We start from the raw sequence: 17295 nt of genomic DNA, 5'->3' as shown, positions 1-17295 counted from the left end.
GACCTCTATAAGGTCACCCCTCAGCATCCTACGCTCCAGAGAAAAAAGTCTCAGTCTATCCAGCCTCTCCTTATAACTCAAACCATCAAGTCCCAGTAGCATCCTGGTAAATCGTTTCTGCACTCTTTCGAGTTGAACAATATCCTTTCTATAATAGGGTGACCAGAACTGTGCACAGTATTCTAAGTGTGGCCTTACCAATGACTTGTACAACTTCAACAAGACGTCCCAAGTTTATACTCTGATATGCATTGTTGAGACAATGTGGGTGTTTATAGCCCAGTGTACATTATATCCCAGTATATGTTATATCCTAGTGTATGTCATATCCCAGTGTATATTATATCCAAGAGTACATTATATCCCTATATATTGTATCCCAGTGTATGTTATATCCCAGTGTATATTATATCCAAGTGTATGTTATAAATTATATCCCTGTGTATATTATATCCAAATGTATATTACATCCCAGTATGTATTATATCCAAGTATATGTTATATCCCAATGTATATTATATCATAGTATATGTTACATCCGTGAATATTGTATCCCAGTGTATATGATATCCAACTGTATATTATATCCCAATGTATATTGTATCCTGGCGTATGTTATATCTGTGTACATTATATCCAAGTGTATATTACATCCCAATGTATATTATATCCAAGTGTATATTACATCCAAGTGCATTTTATATTCTAGTGTGTTATATCCAAGTGTATTTTATATCCTAGTGTATGTTATATCCAAATGTATATTGTATCCCAGTATATATTATGTCCCAGTGTATATTACATTCAAGTGTATATTATTTCCCAATGTATATTATATCCAAGTGTAAATTATATCTCAATATATATTATACCCAAGTGTATATTATATCCCAGTGTAAATTATACCTCTGTGTATATTATATCCAAGTGTATATTATATCCCAATGTATATTGTATCCTAGTGTATGTTATATCTGTGTATATTATATCCTAGTGTATATTATGTCCAATTGTATATTATATCCAAGTGTATTTTATATATTAGTGCATGTTATATCCAAGTGTATATTATATCCCACTGTATATTATATCCAAGTGTATATTATATCCAAGTATATATTATATCCCAATGTATATTATATGCTAGTGTATGTTATATCTCAGTGTATGTTATATCCAAGTGTATATTATGTCCCTGTGTATATTATATCCCAGTGTATATTATTTTCCTGTGCATATTATATCCCAGTGTATATTATTTCCCAGTGTATATTATTTCCCTGTGTACGTTATATCCCAGTGTATATTATTTTCCTGTGTATATTATAGCCCCGTGTATATAGACAGAGTGGAAGGGAGCCGATGTTCTTGAACAATATGACTTCTCTATTGTGAGAGTGGAATGTGGAAGCTTATATGAGAAGAGGGCTCAGAGACAGTTCTCTTCACTCTACTGGGGCCGATTATAGGTTTTTCTCGCCAGCTTGTTTTGCCCTAGACGGAAAAGTGAGCGTTAACTTTGGAGCTAGTTTTAATGGAGATGATTGCGGGGGAGTGGGGAACATCGCAGAGTCATAAATCTGGCACAGGATTGGGTCACATGGGAGCACAGCTGGATGTGAAGCAGGGAAGTGCGTGTAAAGAGGGAGATGCCGGCTGGAACAGAGCGGAGCCTGGCTCTCTGTGTAACAGCTGCTGCGGTGCACATTTTACATTCAGACTAACTCACAGTTGCAGGGACTCTCGGCCCGGCTGGTGTGGACTGGATAGGAATGTGACTGGCACCCCAGCCACTTTCTCGGTTACACTGGGCAGTGGGCAAGAGGCAGGGTCCTGATTCCGTTCTATCCGGTCAGCAACAGAACACAATGATTTCAGCTTTCCACGGGCAAATCCTTCAGCGGCACAGGCCAATGAACTGTGTGGCACTCACAATGCGTTTGCCATTTCAGGACGAAGCTCTCGAAGACCATAAGAGGTAGGAGCAGGCCATTCGGCCCGTCGACTCTGCTCCTCCATTCAATAAAATCTGACGTGGTAATCCTAATATTTACAATATACAATCCTTTATAATCTTAACACCTATACAGAATCCTGTATCAGCTATATACAATCACACATAACCCTAATATTCCCTAATATACCCTAAAATCAGATATAATCTTAACACTATGTATTCATACTGACATATATCCTAATATTATCTATTTATAATCACATATATTCTTAATACTAACTGTGTATGAAGTCAAATATAATCCTAATATTACCCATAAATAATCCTAATATTACCTGTATATATTTCTTATACTACCTGTGTATACAGTGAAATATAGTATTATTTATATATAACACATATTTCTAATATTACCTCTATCTAATCCTATATTGCCCTGCATAGATCTGCAGTTACAGTAATGTGCCCTAATAATTTTTTATTCAGCTAAACACTGACTTCTACTTACATCCAATTTCCCTTCACAGATCTTAGCTCATACGGCCTGAACCACGGAATGTTCAAATAAAACCGCCCGGATATGAGTTAATCGCCACTCTCACTCTCTCCGGCACCTTTCCCGTGTAACTGTCTGGGATGTGGGTTCACGGGGAGAGGTTTGAACATGTGCAGTGTTCACAGATGACTCTGAAACTCTCCCAGTCGCCATGCTCCTGTAGCGGCCTGTATATGTTAACCGGTTACTGAGCTAAACACTTAGCTTGGATAAAGCGGCGTGTGTGTGTGTGTGTGTGTGTGTCAATGTGACAATTTCCAGTTTCTTTTGTAAGTATTTAGCGGGGTGGCAGGGGGCGAACAAAAGAAATAATCAAAATTGAAATAATTGCCACTGTTATGTATGGAATCTGGGAGTCCAATTATTCCCTCCCTAGACTGTAATTCACCCGACCTCCAACTATCGAAGCTGGTAATTAAAGCTTACTTGTCCCTGTTAGTGAAATGTCAGTAAATTATCGATTCGAGAGCTGTTGTGCAGACACAATGGATCTTACTAAAACATCAGCAACACATCCTTCATTCTCGGAGAGTGAAATGTGTGTGGGACTGCTGTTTACTAAACCTTTCCCCGGGCTACTGTTCCAATCTCAGCAGCAAACTATCCTGTGCTCCAATAATCAGAGATCTCCGTGATACTGAATAACCCCTCAGATTCCTGTCGGAGCTAACTGCACCTCTCGGTCACATCTCACCGTCCACACAGCTCCTGGGGAATCGCTTTTACTCACAACTAGCTGCGAGAATCCCGGAAAATAAATTCACAAAAGCAGCTCCGGCCTCGGGACCGGTATGGTCTTGGAGAGGAATTACAACCCGTTTTTTCCAAGCTGAAATCGTTAATGGAAACTCGGGTAAGAAATCGGGGATCAGGTTGAAGGAAGTAAGCGCGGGCACTTGAATATCAACCACCAGCCAGGCAAAACAAACCCCTTTCGCACAGGATCCTTGACCACACAGTGTGGCCTTGTACGCAATCATAGAAAATAGAACCAGGAGGAGGCCATTCGAGTCTATTCCACCATTCATGATGACCCTGATTGATCACCCAACCCCTGATCCTCATATCCTTTGATCCCTTTCTCCCCAAGTGCCATATCTCAATGCCTCTTGGAAACATACAATGTTTTGGCCTCTTCTGTGGTAATGAATTCCACAGGCTCGCCACTCTCTGGTGAAGAAATGTCTCCTCACCTCCCTCCTAAATGGTCTACCCCGAATCCTCAGACTGTGTGACTCCTGGTTCATCAGATACATAGACTCATAGAATAGTACAGCACAGAAGGAGGCCATTCAGCCCATCTAGTCTGCAGCAACAACAATCCCATTTTATCCCCGTAACCCCACATATTTACCCTGCTATAATCCTCCTGAAACTAGGGTCAATTTAGCATGACCAACCAACCTAACCTGCACATAGAAACGTAGAAAAACTACAGCACAATACAGGCCCTTCAGCCCACAAAGTTGTGCCGAACATGTCCCTAGCTTAGAGATTACTAAGGTTAACTATAACCCTCTATCTTACTAAGTTCCATGCGCTTATCTAAACATCTCTTAAAAGACCCTATTGAATCTGCCTCTTTCAGACTGTGGGAGGAAATCGGAGCACCCGGAAGAAACCCATGCAGACATGGGGAGGATGTGCAAACTCCACACAGACAGTGACCCAAGACTGGAATCGACCCCGGTCCCTGGCTCTGTAAGGCAGCAGTGCGAACCACTGTGCCACTGCCCCTTCCAGCAAACATCCTTCCTGCATCTACCCTGTCTAGCCCTGTTAGAATTTTACAAGTTTCTTTGAGATCCTCCCTTTCATTCTTCTAAACCCCGGGCAAATATAATCCTGGTAAGTAGTGTCACAAACACCAGGTTAAAGTCCAACAGGTTTATTTGGTACCACAAGCTTTTGGGAGCACTGCTCTTTCATCAGGTGAGTGCATCACCTCATGAAGGAGCAGTGCCCCGAAAGCTCGTGGTATCAAATAAACCTGTTGGACTTTAACCTGGTGTAGTCAGACTATTTACTGTGCCCATCTCAGCCCAACATTTCCACAATATAATCCGACTCAATCTCACCTCATGCATCAGTCCCTTTCATCTGTCTCCTTGCAGATTTGGAGGGAGGGAGCATAGGTTAGGATACGGAAGGGGGCATGGATTAGGAGGGGGATAGGAGATTAGGGTTGGATTAATTGGGAAGTTAAGTGTTTTCCAGCTAAACCAACAACGGCTGGATAACGTGTCTATCCCGAGGCTTGAACTGAGGACCCTTTGAAGGCGAAACGCTTGTCATTTCACCAACCCTTGAACTTAATCCCTACCAGGAACAGATACATTCCCCCCTAATTCCTCCCCCAGCCCACGGAGACCCACTAGCTCGGTCGGCTTCTCAGTTTAATTAATAATAACGGATTTAAACCAATGCAAAAAAAAGACCAGGTTAGTTTACAAAACGGCAAACTAATATCCACCCAGTCTGCAGAGTGTTAGTGGATTTGAACGGTACGTTTATAAATGGATTTAATAAGTTAGGCTAGTTTCTGGAAACGGAGAAAACTCAGCTGTAGTGGATTTTGTTGGCAGATGAACAGTGGAATTTATTTTCCAGGATTCTAGCGGCTAGCTGCGAGTAAATGATTCCCCAGGATATGTGTGGACAGATAGTTACAGTTGATATGTGACAGAGAGTTAGCTCTGAGGGGTTATTCGGTGTCAGAGAGGTCTCTGATTATTGGGGCACACTCTGAAAATTTGCTGCTGCGATTGGATCAGTAACCTGGGGAAAGGGTTTAGTAAACCCGTTAGCGGCAGTCGCACACACACACACACACACATTCCTCTCACTGGGAAGACTTTAGGAGGATATTTCTCACCCTGCCAACACAAGCTGAGACTTTCGATGCTGTTAAGACGAGTTTAGGTCAGAGATTTGTTTCGATCTGTCTGACACATGCCGCTGTCTTTCTGTTCGGCTGCATGTTTTATACAGGAATATTTTACTCCGAGTTTACGACGCACCTTTGAGATGTAAAACCACGCTGGTCCCGGTGGCTAATGTTCGCTCCGAGAGAGTCGCAATACACTAATAGCGGCTACGTGGGCCTGCTGAGAACTGCTGGGTACAGGCATTGTAGCTCACACAGACTGGGTACAGGCATTATCGTTCATACAGACTGGGTACAGGCATTGTCGTTCATACAGACTGGGTACAGGCATTGTCGCTCACACAGTCTGGGTACAGGCATTATCGTTCATACAGACTGGGTACAGGCATTGTCGTTCATACAGACTGGGTACAGGCATTGTCGCTCACACAGAATGGGTACAGGCACTGTGGCCCACACAAATTGGGTACATGCATTGCAGCTCATACAGACTGGACACAGGCATTGTAGCTCACACAGACTGGGTACTGGCATTGTAGCTCACACAGACTGGGTACAGACATTGTAGCTCACACAGACTAGGTACAGACATTGTAGCTCACACAGACTGGGTATAGACATTGTAACTCACACAGACTGGGTACTGGCATTGTAGCTCACACAGACTGGGTCCAGGCATTGTAGCTCACACGGACTGGGTATAGACATTGTAACTCACACAGACTGGGTACAGGCATTGTAGCTCTCACAGACTGGGTACAGACATTGTAGCTCACACGAACTGGGTATAGACATTGTAACTCACACAGACTGGGTACTGGCATTGCAGCTCACACAGACTGGGTACAGGCATTGTAGCTCACACAGACTGGGTACAGGCATTGTAGTTCACACGGACTGGGTATAGACATTGTAACTCACACAGACTGGGTACTGGCATTCTAGCTCACACGGACTGGGTACAGACATTGTAGCTCACACAGACTGGGTAGAGGCATTGTAGCTCTCACAGACTGGGTACAGATATTGTAACTCACACAGACTGGGTGTAGACATTGTAACTCACACAGACTGGGTATGAGCGTTGTAGCTCACACAGACTGGGTAGAGGCATTGTAGTTAACAGATTTTGTGTACAAGTGTTGCAGCTCACACAGACTGAGTACAGGTACTGTGGCTCACACAGATTGGATACAGGCATTGCAGCTCATACAGATTGTGTACAGGCATTGTAGCTTACACAGACTGGGTACAGGCATTGTAACTCACACAGACTGGGTATAGGCATTATAGTTCACATAGGCTGGCTGCAGGCATTATTGCTCACACAGACTGGGTACAAGCATTGTAGTTCACACAGACTGGGTACAGGAATTGTCGTTCACACAGACTGGGTGAAGGCATTGTAACACACACAGACTGGGTACAAGCATTATAGCTCACACAGACTGATGGGTACAGGCATTGTAGTTCACACAGACTGATGGGTGCAGACATTGTAACTCACACAGACTGATGGGTACATGCATTGTAGCTCACACAGACTGGATACAGGCATTGTAGCTGACACAGACTGGGTATAGGCATTGTAGCTCACACAGACTGGGTACAGAATTGTAGTTCACACGGACTGATGGGTACAGGCATTGTAATTCACACAGAGTGTGTACAAGCATTGTAGCTCATACAGACTGAGTACAGAATTGTAGTTCACACAGACTGATGGGTACAAGCATTGTAATTCACACAGAGTGGGTACAGGCATTGTAGCTCACACAGACTGGGTACAGAATTGTAGTTCACACAGACTGATGGGTACAGGCATTGTAACTCACAGAGTGGGTACAGGCATTGTAGCTCACACAGGCTGGGTTCAGGCATTGCAGCTATAGAATAGAAATCTCAGGGCAACCTGTTGGGGTGATGGTACATCACGCGAGGGACTGAGGCTGCACTAAAGTTGACATTCTATTGGGTCTGTGAATAAAACCATCTCGAATTGAAAGTAAATTCTTTCATTAAATTGCTCAGAATTTGAAAGTATTGACAACAGTTCCGATTGATACTGATTCTGTTCTCCTTCCTCTTCCTCCCCCCCCCCCAACCCCCACCCCTCCATTCTGGACAGGCAATTGACCCTAAGTTGACAAAGGAACCAAATTATTATAAATAAATGATCCCATTCTGAGAGAGTTGTGGCGGGATAGGGTGGGGTGGACCAGTCTCCACATTGTTAGGATGTGTCTGGAGCGCTCTGCTTATTATAGTGTCCCCCCCCCCCCCCCCCCGCCCAACTCCCACCCTCACCAAACCCCCGAATGGTCCCACCTTATTGTTGGGAGGGGTGCGGGCGCCAGGCGGAGTCCAGCCACACAGTGAGTACTGGTGGGGTGCGTTGCTTCTGTGGGAGCCGAGATTCACAGGGCGAGTGGCAACGGAGTCAGAGTCATAGAGCTTTACAGCGCCAAAAAGAAGAGGCCTTGCGGCCCGTCCTGAGCTGGATGTCACCCTCCCCCAGCAGAAGGCAGCGGTGAGTCTGGGACATCCGCTAGCTCAGGAGAACTACTATAGTCCCCATCCAATCTCAGCCGAGGCTGGGATATCAAACATCCGTGAGTCAGTCTCACACCAGCCTGGGAGGAGGGGGGGGGGGGACGGGGGAGGGTGGGGAGAGACTGAACTGTTAAAACAAAAATCAATCAACTTGAAATAAGACTAAAACTATAACCACTGATTTAAACCTATCCTCGGTGCACTTCCTTCAGGCCAGAATAAAACGGGGCAATATCCCAGGATTTTTGTGAGTCCATTTTGCCCTAGTTTTTGGCCATGGGATGGGGCGGGGTGGGGGTGGTGGTGTGCAGGACTTGGGAGATGGAAGTGAGTGGGGGGGGGGGGGCGGAGGGCAGGCCAGTTGTTCAACAGCCTGGGGACCAAACTGCCTAGAAAGTCAATTTAAACAGAACCTATTGCAGCCAGGAAAAGCAACCTCACTTTTAAAGCAGCTCGGAAGTGTTGGCTCCTCCGGCTGCTTGTTCTGGGAGTAAATTCATCAACAGTCTTTGCAAAGACACAGGCCTCAATTCTGTGACCCACCCCCCCCTCCCTTTCCCCCCCGCCCTGTCTCTCTGACATTCTCACCCACACTCCTGTCGGGGCAGGAGGATGGGGAGAGAGGGGAGGGATTGTTATCAAGTTTTGCTTCTATTCTCGCAGCCTTTGTACATATTCTGTCTCATCCCTTTCCTCCTATGTTCCCCCACCCCCACCTCCTCCGTATCCCGGGACAGGGATGGACGGTTATGGGATTGGGGTGAATGAATCGGATTTTTTTTTACAAAAAAGGGTACATTTTTTGGAGCTTTATTGAAATAATGAAGGTTCAGACCTCTCCAAAGGAGTTAAACCTTTCCCATGTCGAAGTGAGAGAGTGAACCGGAGGGTAACGGTTTATGTGTTATTCACAACTAAGGCTTGCATTAACACTGCAGTGAAGTTACTATGAAATTCCTCTCGTCGCCACACAACGGCGCTTGCTCAGGTCAATCCACCTCACCTGCACATCTTTGGACTGCGGGAGGAAACCGGAGCATCCGGACGAAACCCACGCAGACACTGGGAGAACGTGCAAACCCCACACAGACAGTGACCCAAGTCAGGAGTCGATCCCGAGTCCCTGGAGCTGTGGGGCAGCAGTGTCACCGTGCCGCCTCGGTACTGAACGACCAGTGCTCCCCCACAATAAACCAGCTACTTTATAAACGGTTATTAAATTTTGTACATCCATCTCCCAGATACAGACAACTCGCTGGGCTCATCCAACGCTAGCATTTTAGATGGAGAGACTCCAGGTACAGCCTAGATAGCTGGACTGTCACAGGGGTTGCCATTAAATGATTACAGTAAGAAGTCTTACAACATCAGGTTAAAATCCAACAGATTTATTTGGCAGCTCGAGCTTTCAGAGCAGCGCTTGTGTTACCAAAATAAACCTGTTGGATTTTAACCTGGTGTTATGAGACTTCTTACTGTGCCCACCCCAATCCAACGCCGGCATCTCCACATCATTGAATGGTTAACCGGTGCCTTACCTGGCCTGAATTTCCGATAGTCCCCGGTATACTCATTAGCCACCCCCTAACTGGTGGGGGAAGCTTTCCTCATAACCAGCTCCGGCATGGACAATCTGCATCTAGTTTACTGTCACTGTGGTACAGCGCTGCCCTCCACAGCAGCTCCAGTTGTGATTTAAACTCTTGTTTAAGTTTAAAGCTGGAAGTTTATTTGTGTCACAACTAAGGCTTATATTAACACTGCAATGAAGTTACTGCGAAGTTCCCCTGGTCGCCACACTCCTGTTCGGGTACACTGAGGGAGAATTTAGCCTGGCCAATGCACCCTTAACCAGGGCGGTCTCCTTAACACGATTTGTCTCACTTTGAATCCATGGCGCTTTTCAATTTTACAAGTTTAAAATTCTTCGCTCCGAGTTTGACATGTAGGGGTTTACAGTTTCTCTCTCAAACTCTACAGTTTCCCCAAAGGCACCCAGAGGTTAAATATTTTCAAAAACGCGGCCTTTAAAAGAAGAAGCCGGTCCCATTAACCGTGTGAATCTGGTCTGGCCGCAATCCCGGTCCTTACACTCCGCAATGTGGACAAATCTGCTCCGCGTGGACCTGACATTTGGATACATTCACTTCGGCTTACATAACTATCCTCTAGTTAAATGAACAAAACACCAAACTGAACCAACAGTGCTCCCCCAATAAACTGCTGCTTTATTTTGTCCATCCATCTCCCAGATACAGGCAACTCGCTGGACTCATCCAACGCTGAAGTCTGGCATTTCAGATGGAGAGACTCCATATGGTTAATCTGTCCCTGCTCTCTGACTTGCCGCTGAGCTGACACTGAATTCCCCCAGATTTGGTCTGTTTGATAATTATTCATCACCCCTGTTAACATACTGAACACACATAGACACGCACACATAGACACACACATGGACACACTCACATAGACACAAACACATGGACACACACGTATAGACACACACACATGGACACACCACACATAGGTATACACACATACATAGACACATACACATGATACACACACACATAGGCATACACACAAAGACACACACAAAGACATACACACATGGACACATACACATAGACACATACATATACAAAAATATATAAACACATACGTAGGCACATAAATAGACGCACATAATAGACACAGGTACATATACGCATACATAGATGCACATGCATAGACACATGTACATAGACACAGATGCATAGACACACTTAAATAGGCACATATACATAGACACAGGTACATAGACATAGATGCATAGGCACACATACATGGATACATATGTAGGCAGACACATGCATACATGAATACATACATAAATACACATGTGAGCACATATATGCACATAGACGCACATATATAGACATAAATAATTGACATATACATAAAACACATACTTAAACACATATACATGTACACACCCATAAAACGCATACATGAACATATATATGAACAGATACATAGACACATATGTATCGGATGACCATGGTATAAATATCTGACGATCCCTGGCCTGTACAGGTGTAAGGTAGAGATGTATCCTCCCTGTCCATAGTTGGTATAAAATAAGATTTTCTCCCAGTCAATTAGAATCAATTTCTCTGTCAGTTTTAAGCTTTGTTTGCACTTTCTTGTTTGGTTCGATTAGGAAAATGATTTTTTTTAAACTGTGTAAAATTGCTGACATTGTTTCTGTGTAACCAGGCAACGATTTAAAATCTGTTTTTTAAAAAAATCATGCACTCCCCCCGCCCCTCCCTCACCGTTAACATACAAGCGGAAAAAGAGGAGCGATTGTGGATCCCCCTGAATGAAGCACCGTACAGCCTCCTCACATCCTAACACTTTAATAAATAAACTGGCCAGATTTACAGGCGATAGAGAAAGGGTAACAATGTGAAGCTTTTGCTTATTCCAGGTTTACCGAGGGCGAACATGCAGTGACCTATCTATCGCTTTTTGGTTTTGGCCTTGGTCTGTCTTGGTCCAATCTGTCTCCACGATTAACCTCAGCAATCGATTACTTTTTTTTTCTAAAGCATAAAGTTATGGAAAGATCCTAACGCTTCCAGTCCCAGCGACGTCCCGAAGGTAGTCACCCAGATTGCCCGCACATTTCTCCTCTGGCGGCGGAACGATGTTTGACATCTTAAGGAGGGGAAAAGCATATCTTGCTGCTGAAACCTTTCGATTTATAACTCAGTCTGGAGAGATTCTTCCATTTTCAGAATTCAGAGCGAGTATCGGTTCAGACGTGGTCGAAATGTCTTTCATTGTCCCTCTGTGTAAGGAAGGGAGGTGGGGGGGGGGAGTCTTTCACCTCAATCCAAGCCTCCCCCCAACCCGAGCCAGGGTTTCGACCACTTTCAGCTGCCTGTCAAGATTATAAAACACAAAACAGGAAAGCTGAGTTTAACTACAGACGCCGAGTATGTTAAGTACAAGATACAAAATACATATTGCGTACACTCCAGACTCTACAATGGGAGTTGCCTAATTTGTTACACCTAAGTGGGTTGCTTGAAATAAAAATTAGTCTCATCCGACTAGGTTCACAACCCCTGGAAAAATAACACAGGCCCTGTCGCAGGAAAAGGGCCGCGCGTTAGCGGCGAGGTGCCAGGACAATATAAATGCCATCCAATTCCATAGGAATAGGTGCATTGACCCGAACAGGCGCCGGAATGTGGCGACTTGGGGAATTTCACAGAAATTTCACTGCAGTGTTAATGTAAACCTTACTTGTGACTGATAAATAAACTTTATTAAATATCGGGAGTGTCCTAAAGGTGTGGAGGCATCTCCAAGTAGAACATGCGGGTGGAGAGAAGTTACATTCGATTGCCCTTTCTATAATATTCACATCAAACCGTTTTCTGATGTACTTCTAAAAATTGTATCAGTAAAGTATATTTTGGGGGGAATCTGAGATATATACACACACAGGATGATAACACAAGTATTTTTGAAAGAGTATTTAAAAATTATTCGTTGGTCACCCTCGCTTAAATATTGCCGACGAAAGCAAGTTATTCACTAATGTCCCTGTTTATTGCCCCATTTTCTAATCTGGGGGAGGCTAATGGGACAATAAATGGCAATCCCATCTTTACAAAAAGTCAGAAGGATTCGCACAATCACTGAAAAATGCGATTGTTGATACAGACCCTAATGAAATAATAACCCCTTCTCGGACACCGCCCAGGTTAAGGAATCTTCACCCTCCTATTTAATGTGCCTAAGCTTCAGCCTCTCACTGCACTCTATAAACATTACCGATTGCCTCTCTAACCGAGAAATAGTTTTCCTGTCTTAGACACAGTGCAGACGGAAATAGTATCTGGATGTGGAACTTGCGAGGGGACTTGACAAGCAGACTATTTGTTTGCTGCCCTGTAAGATGGGGAACGTTGTTGGGCTGTTGGTGGTGGGTCGGCTGGGGTCCCCCCACTGGAAGGGCTGAGTTCTCTCGGTGAAGGGACACCTTATCTATTCTCACAACTGTTTCAGAGATAGTGAACAGTGGTCCAGCCCACCCCCAGCTATCACCCCTCTCTGTGACACACACCCTCACACACACATGCATACACATACAGATACACAAACACCCGCCATCCATACATATACACACAATGCCCACCCACCCACATACACCACCCTGACGCCCATCCCCACCCATATATATAAATGTACATATGAATCTCACAGTCACACATAGACCCGGGCACACACACATGACACATGCACATGATCATACATTCACATATATACACAAAGTCACATACACCCGAGCACATTAACCCCTTCCCCCACACATACATGCATACAGACACACAAACACACGCACACACACACAGTGGTTCATTAGGATGCTACCGGGACTTGATGCTTTGAGTTATAAGGAGAGGCTGGATAGACTGGGATCTTTTTCCCCTGGAACGTAGAAGGCTGAGGGGTGATCTTATAGAGGTCTATAAAATAATAAGGGCATAGATCAGGTAAATAGTCAAGATCTTTTACCAAAGGTAGGGGAGTCTAAAACTAGGGGGCACAGGTTTAAGGTGAGAGGGGAGAGATACAAAAGGGTCCAGATGGGCAATTTTTTAACAGAGGGTGGTGAGTGTTTGAAACAAGCTGCCAGAGGCAGTAGTAGAGGCAGGTACATTTTTTTCTTTTAAACAGTTACAGGGGTAAGATGGGTATAGAGGGATATGGGCCAAAACAGGCAACTGGGACTAGCTTAGGGGTAAAAACTGGTCGGCGTGGACAAGTTGGGCCGAAGGCCTGTTTCCATGCTGTAAACCTCTATGACTAAAAAAAACTTTAAAAGAGACACAAATACTCACTCACATACACCCCCACATACATAGGGTCACATACACCCACACACACACATACACCCCCACATACATAGTCACATACACCTACACACACTTACACTTGCATGCACTGGCACATGCGCTCATTCATGCAGATACACATAGAATCACACTCACACTCTCCCTCACACACAGGCACACACATACACACAACACACATATACACTCACACAGGCATTCAGACATTCATATACACTTGCACTCACACAGATACACACACTCATACTCTCACTCAGACAGACACATGCACGCACACAGATACAATCACACCCACACTCACCCACACACACTCATATATACACATACATGCACACACAGATACAATCATACTCACACAGACACACACAGACATATAGATATAATCACACTCATACTCTCACACACACACTGACACAGACACACATAGACATATAGATACAATCACACACACAGACACATGCAGATGCACAGATACAATCACACACATACACACATACAGACGCACAGATACAATTACACACACAGACACACAGGTACAATCACACTCACACAGACACAGATACAAACACACTCACAGAAGACACAGACACACAGATACAGTCACCCTCACACACACACACACACACACACAGACTGCTGCTTTGACAATCTGGCTGGGAATCAGTGGATGAGGTTCAGAAGAACATACCGTGTTGGGTGGGGGCTTAGTGAGTGGCGGACATGGACCAGGCTCCCTCCATTCGCCACACAGAGAAAGCGTAACTCAGTCTCTCGTGAGCCACATAACTGCAACTACTCATCTTCTGGTCCATCTCGTCACTCTGCAGGACCTGGTAGAGGAAGTCGATGTACCTGGCGGCCAGTTTGAGGGTCTGGATTTTGCTGAGTTTGTCGGAAGGGAGGGTGGGGATGATCTTCCTGAGGGAGGAGAACGCCTCGTTCAGGGACTGAGTCCTCTGGCGTTCCCGCACGTTGGCCAGGATCCGCTGACTCTGCAGCTCCTCGAAGGACTGCGAGCTGGGGCTGGACTTCTTGTTCCTCTTGCCTGGGGCCGGGCTGTCGTCCTCGCTGCCCCTCTTGCTGTATCTCCTCTTGCTGTCGTAGCGCTTCTGCTGCCTGTCCGCCTCCTCCTCGCTGCTGGCCAAGCTGTCTGCGGGGGAAACAGGCAGGCTGCGCGGACTGGCTTGCATGATGTCTAACGGCATGCCACTCTGGCCCGGGCAGAGGAGGGGGGGGGGGTGGGTTTGGGGAAAGGGGGGGGGGGGAGAGGTGGGGGTGAGGAAAGGGGTGGGAGGGTGGGGTGGGGGGGGGAGTGTAAGAAAATAAACTGAATAAGGAGGGGGGGGGGCAAAAAAAGACTTTATCCCGTAGAAAAATAAATAAACTGGACCCCAGTCTCAGGATGAAGCTTCTCTCTCCCTCTCTCTTGTCTAGAATTCGGCCCCAGTTAGAAACTTTTACCCAAATTTCCCAACTTTTTTGGCTACTTTTTTTTGGTTGGGGAGGAGTGGGGGGGGGGGGAGATACGAATGCGGAGGTGGCAGCAACTTTCTGATTGGCTGAAGTAGGAATAGACGGCCCCCAAGAGGCTGACAGTTTAAAATAATATTTTAGCCTCGAATAGAATTTCCTCCTTAAAGCCAGACTTAAAGCCGGAGAGGAGGAGGAGGAGGAGTTCCTTCCAGTCATTAACTCCCAGTCCTTTCCTCTCCCTCTCTGGTGCCAAAGGCGCTTTTCACAGGATATTAAATATATTTTACCAGGTGGGGACGGGCGGGTCAGTTCACCCCAGTCTGTTCTGGAGGGTGGGGGGAATGCGGGGATAAGTTTATGCATTTACAAGCTCTTTAAGCAAAGGAAGACGACGCAGCGCCACTCTCTTTTTCTGAAAAAGCTCCGCCGTAAATCGGGTCATCCTCACATCAAAATTCACATCAAATAAACTGGGAGGGTTATCTGTAAACTTGGCTGCAATTTTCCAGCATGTCTCTGACATTCCCACTGGAATTGGACACTGCTTCCTCTCTATCCGTCTCTGAGTTTCTCTCTCTCTCTCTGTCACTGTCTCTCTCTGCCTCTCTCTCTCTGTGCTCTCTCTCTTTCTCTGTCTCTCCCTGTGTGTGTGTCTCTCTGTTTCTCTCTCTGTTTCTCTCTCTGTCTGTCTCTGTCTGCCTGTCTCTGTGTCCGTCGGCCGCCGTCCCTCCCTGTCCTTCTCTCTGCCTGCCTTTCTCTGTCTCTGTCTCTCGGTCTCTCTGCCTCTCTGTCCCTCTGTCTTCCTCTGTCTCTCTCTCTCTCTGCCTCTGCCTCTCTGCCTCTCTCCCTGCCTCTCTCTCTCTGTCACTCTCCCTCTGTGTCTCTGTCTCTCTGTCACTCCCTGTGTGTGTCTCTCTCTCCTCTCGGTCTCTCTTTGTGTATTTCTCTGTCTCTGTCTCACCCTGTCTCACTCTGTCTCTCTCTCTCTCTGACTCTTACTGCATGTCTCACTCTGTCTCTGACTCTCTCTGTCTTTATCTTTCTGTCTCCTCTGTGTGTCTCTGTCACTCTGTCTGTCTGTCTCTGTCACTCTCTTGTCGCTGTGTCTGTCTCTCTCTCTGCCTCTCTCTGTCTGTCTGTCTCTCTCTCTCTCCCTGTCACTCTCTCTCTGTCACTGCCTCTCTCTCTCTCACTCTCTCTTGATCTGTCTCTGTCTATCTCTCTCTGTCTGTGTGTGTATGTGTCTTTCTCTCTGTCACTCTCTCTCTCCCTCTGTCTCTCTCTGTCACTCTCTCCCTCTGAGTGTCTCTCACTGTCTCTCTGTGTCTCTCAGTCTTAGTCTGTCTCTCTGCCTGTCTGTCTATCTGTCTCTCTCTCTCTCTCTCTGTCTCTGTGCCTCTTTCTGCTGGTCTCTCTTCCCAATCCGTTGAGTGAAGTCACACTCTCGGCAAAACCGATAAACTTCAGCTGTACACTTTGTACAACATTTGCCAGTTGGTATGAACACTACCCCCCCCCCCCCCACCGACCCCATCGCCCCCCAGCCGCTATCTCTCTCTCAGGCCTGTGTATACTTGAAATGCCTTCTCCACCCAGAGCCCTGGTTCCCAGGAGCTGGGGGTGATTTGTTTCCCGCCCTCATCGGCCCGGGGACAGTTTGAAAAGAACAGGTTTCCAGAATATGAAAAACTGGACAGAAATTCCTGGGCCAGTGTGGGTGCTATAGTGGTAGGGGTCACCCTTTCCGACCTGCCGAGGGGGGGGGGTGGTGTGGTGATATAGTAGTTATGTAGGTATATATAGGTCTTCTTAGGGTATATAAGCATATATATGTGTGTCTAGGTGCATTTCACAGAATCATTCGACCCACTGAGTCTGTACCGACAACAGTCCCACCCCAGGCCCCATCCCCATAAACCCACACATTTACCCCGTTAATCCCTCGAATTTACACATC

At 45.7% G+C, this 17295-nt stretch overlaps 1 protein-coding gene across 1 annotated transcript; it reads right to left on the bottom strand.

The window, feature by feature from the left end:
* Window positions 1-11338: 11338 nt before the first annotated feature.
* On the bottom strand, window positions 11339-15085 carry twist2. Its single transcript, XM_080198199.1, has 2 exons — window positions 14554-15085; window positions 11339-11881 (listed from the first exon to the last, which is right to left on the bottom strand). The coding sequence occupies exon 1, from the start codon at window positions 15068-15070 to the stop codon at window positions 14570-14572; it is 501 nt and encodes a 166-aa protein (XP_080054325.1). The 5' UTR covers window positions 15071-15085; the 3' UTR covers window positions 11339-11881; window positions 14554-14569.
* Between the last annotated feature and the right edge of the window lie 2210 nt (window positions 15086-17295).

The sequence above is a fragment of the Carcharhinus amblyrhynchos genome, chromosome 11 (assembly GCF_965287045.1).
Source record: "Carcharhinus amblyrhynchos chromosome 11, sCarAmb.v2.hapA, whole genome shotgun sequence".
Classification (NCBI taxonomy): Eukaryota; Metazoa; Chordata; class Chondrichthyes; order Carcharhiniformes; family Carcharhinidae; genus Carcharhinus; species Carcharhinus amblyrhynchos.
This window is presented reverse-complemented; position numbering and strand designations above follow the sequence as displayed.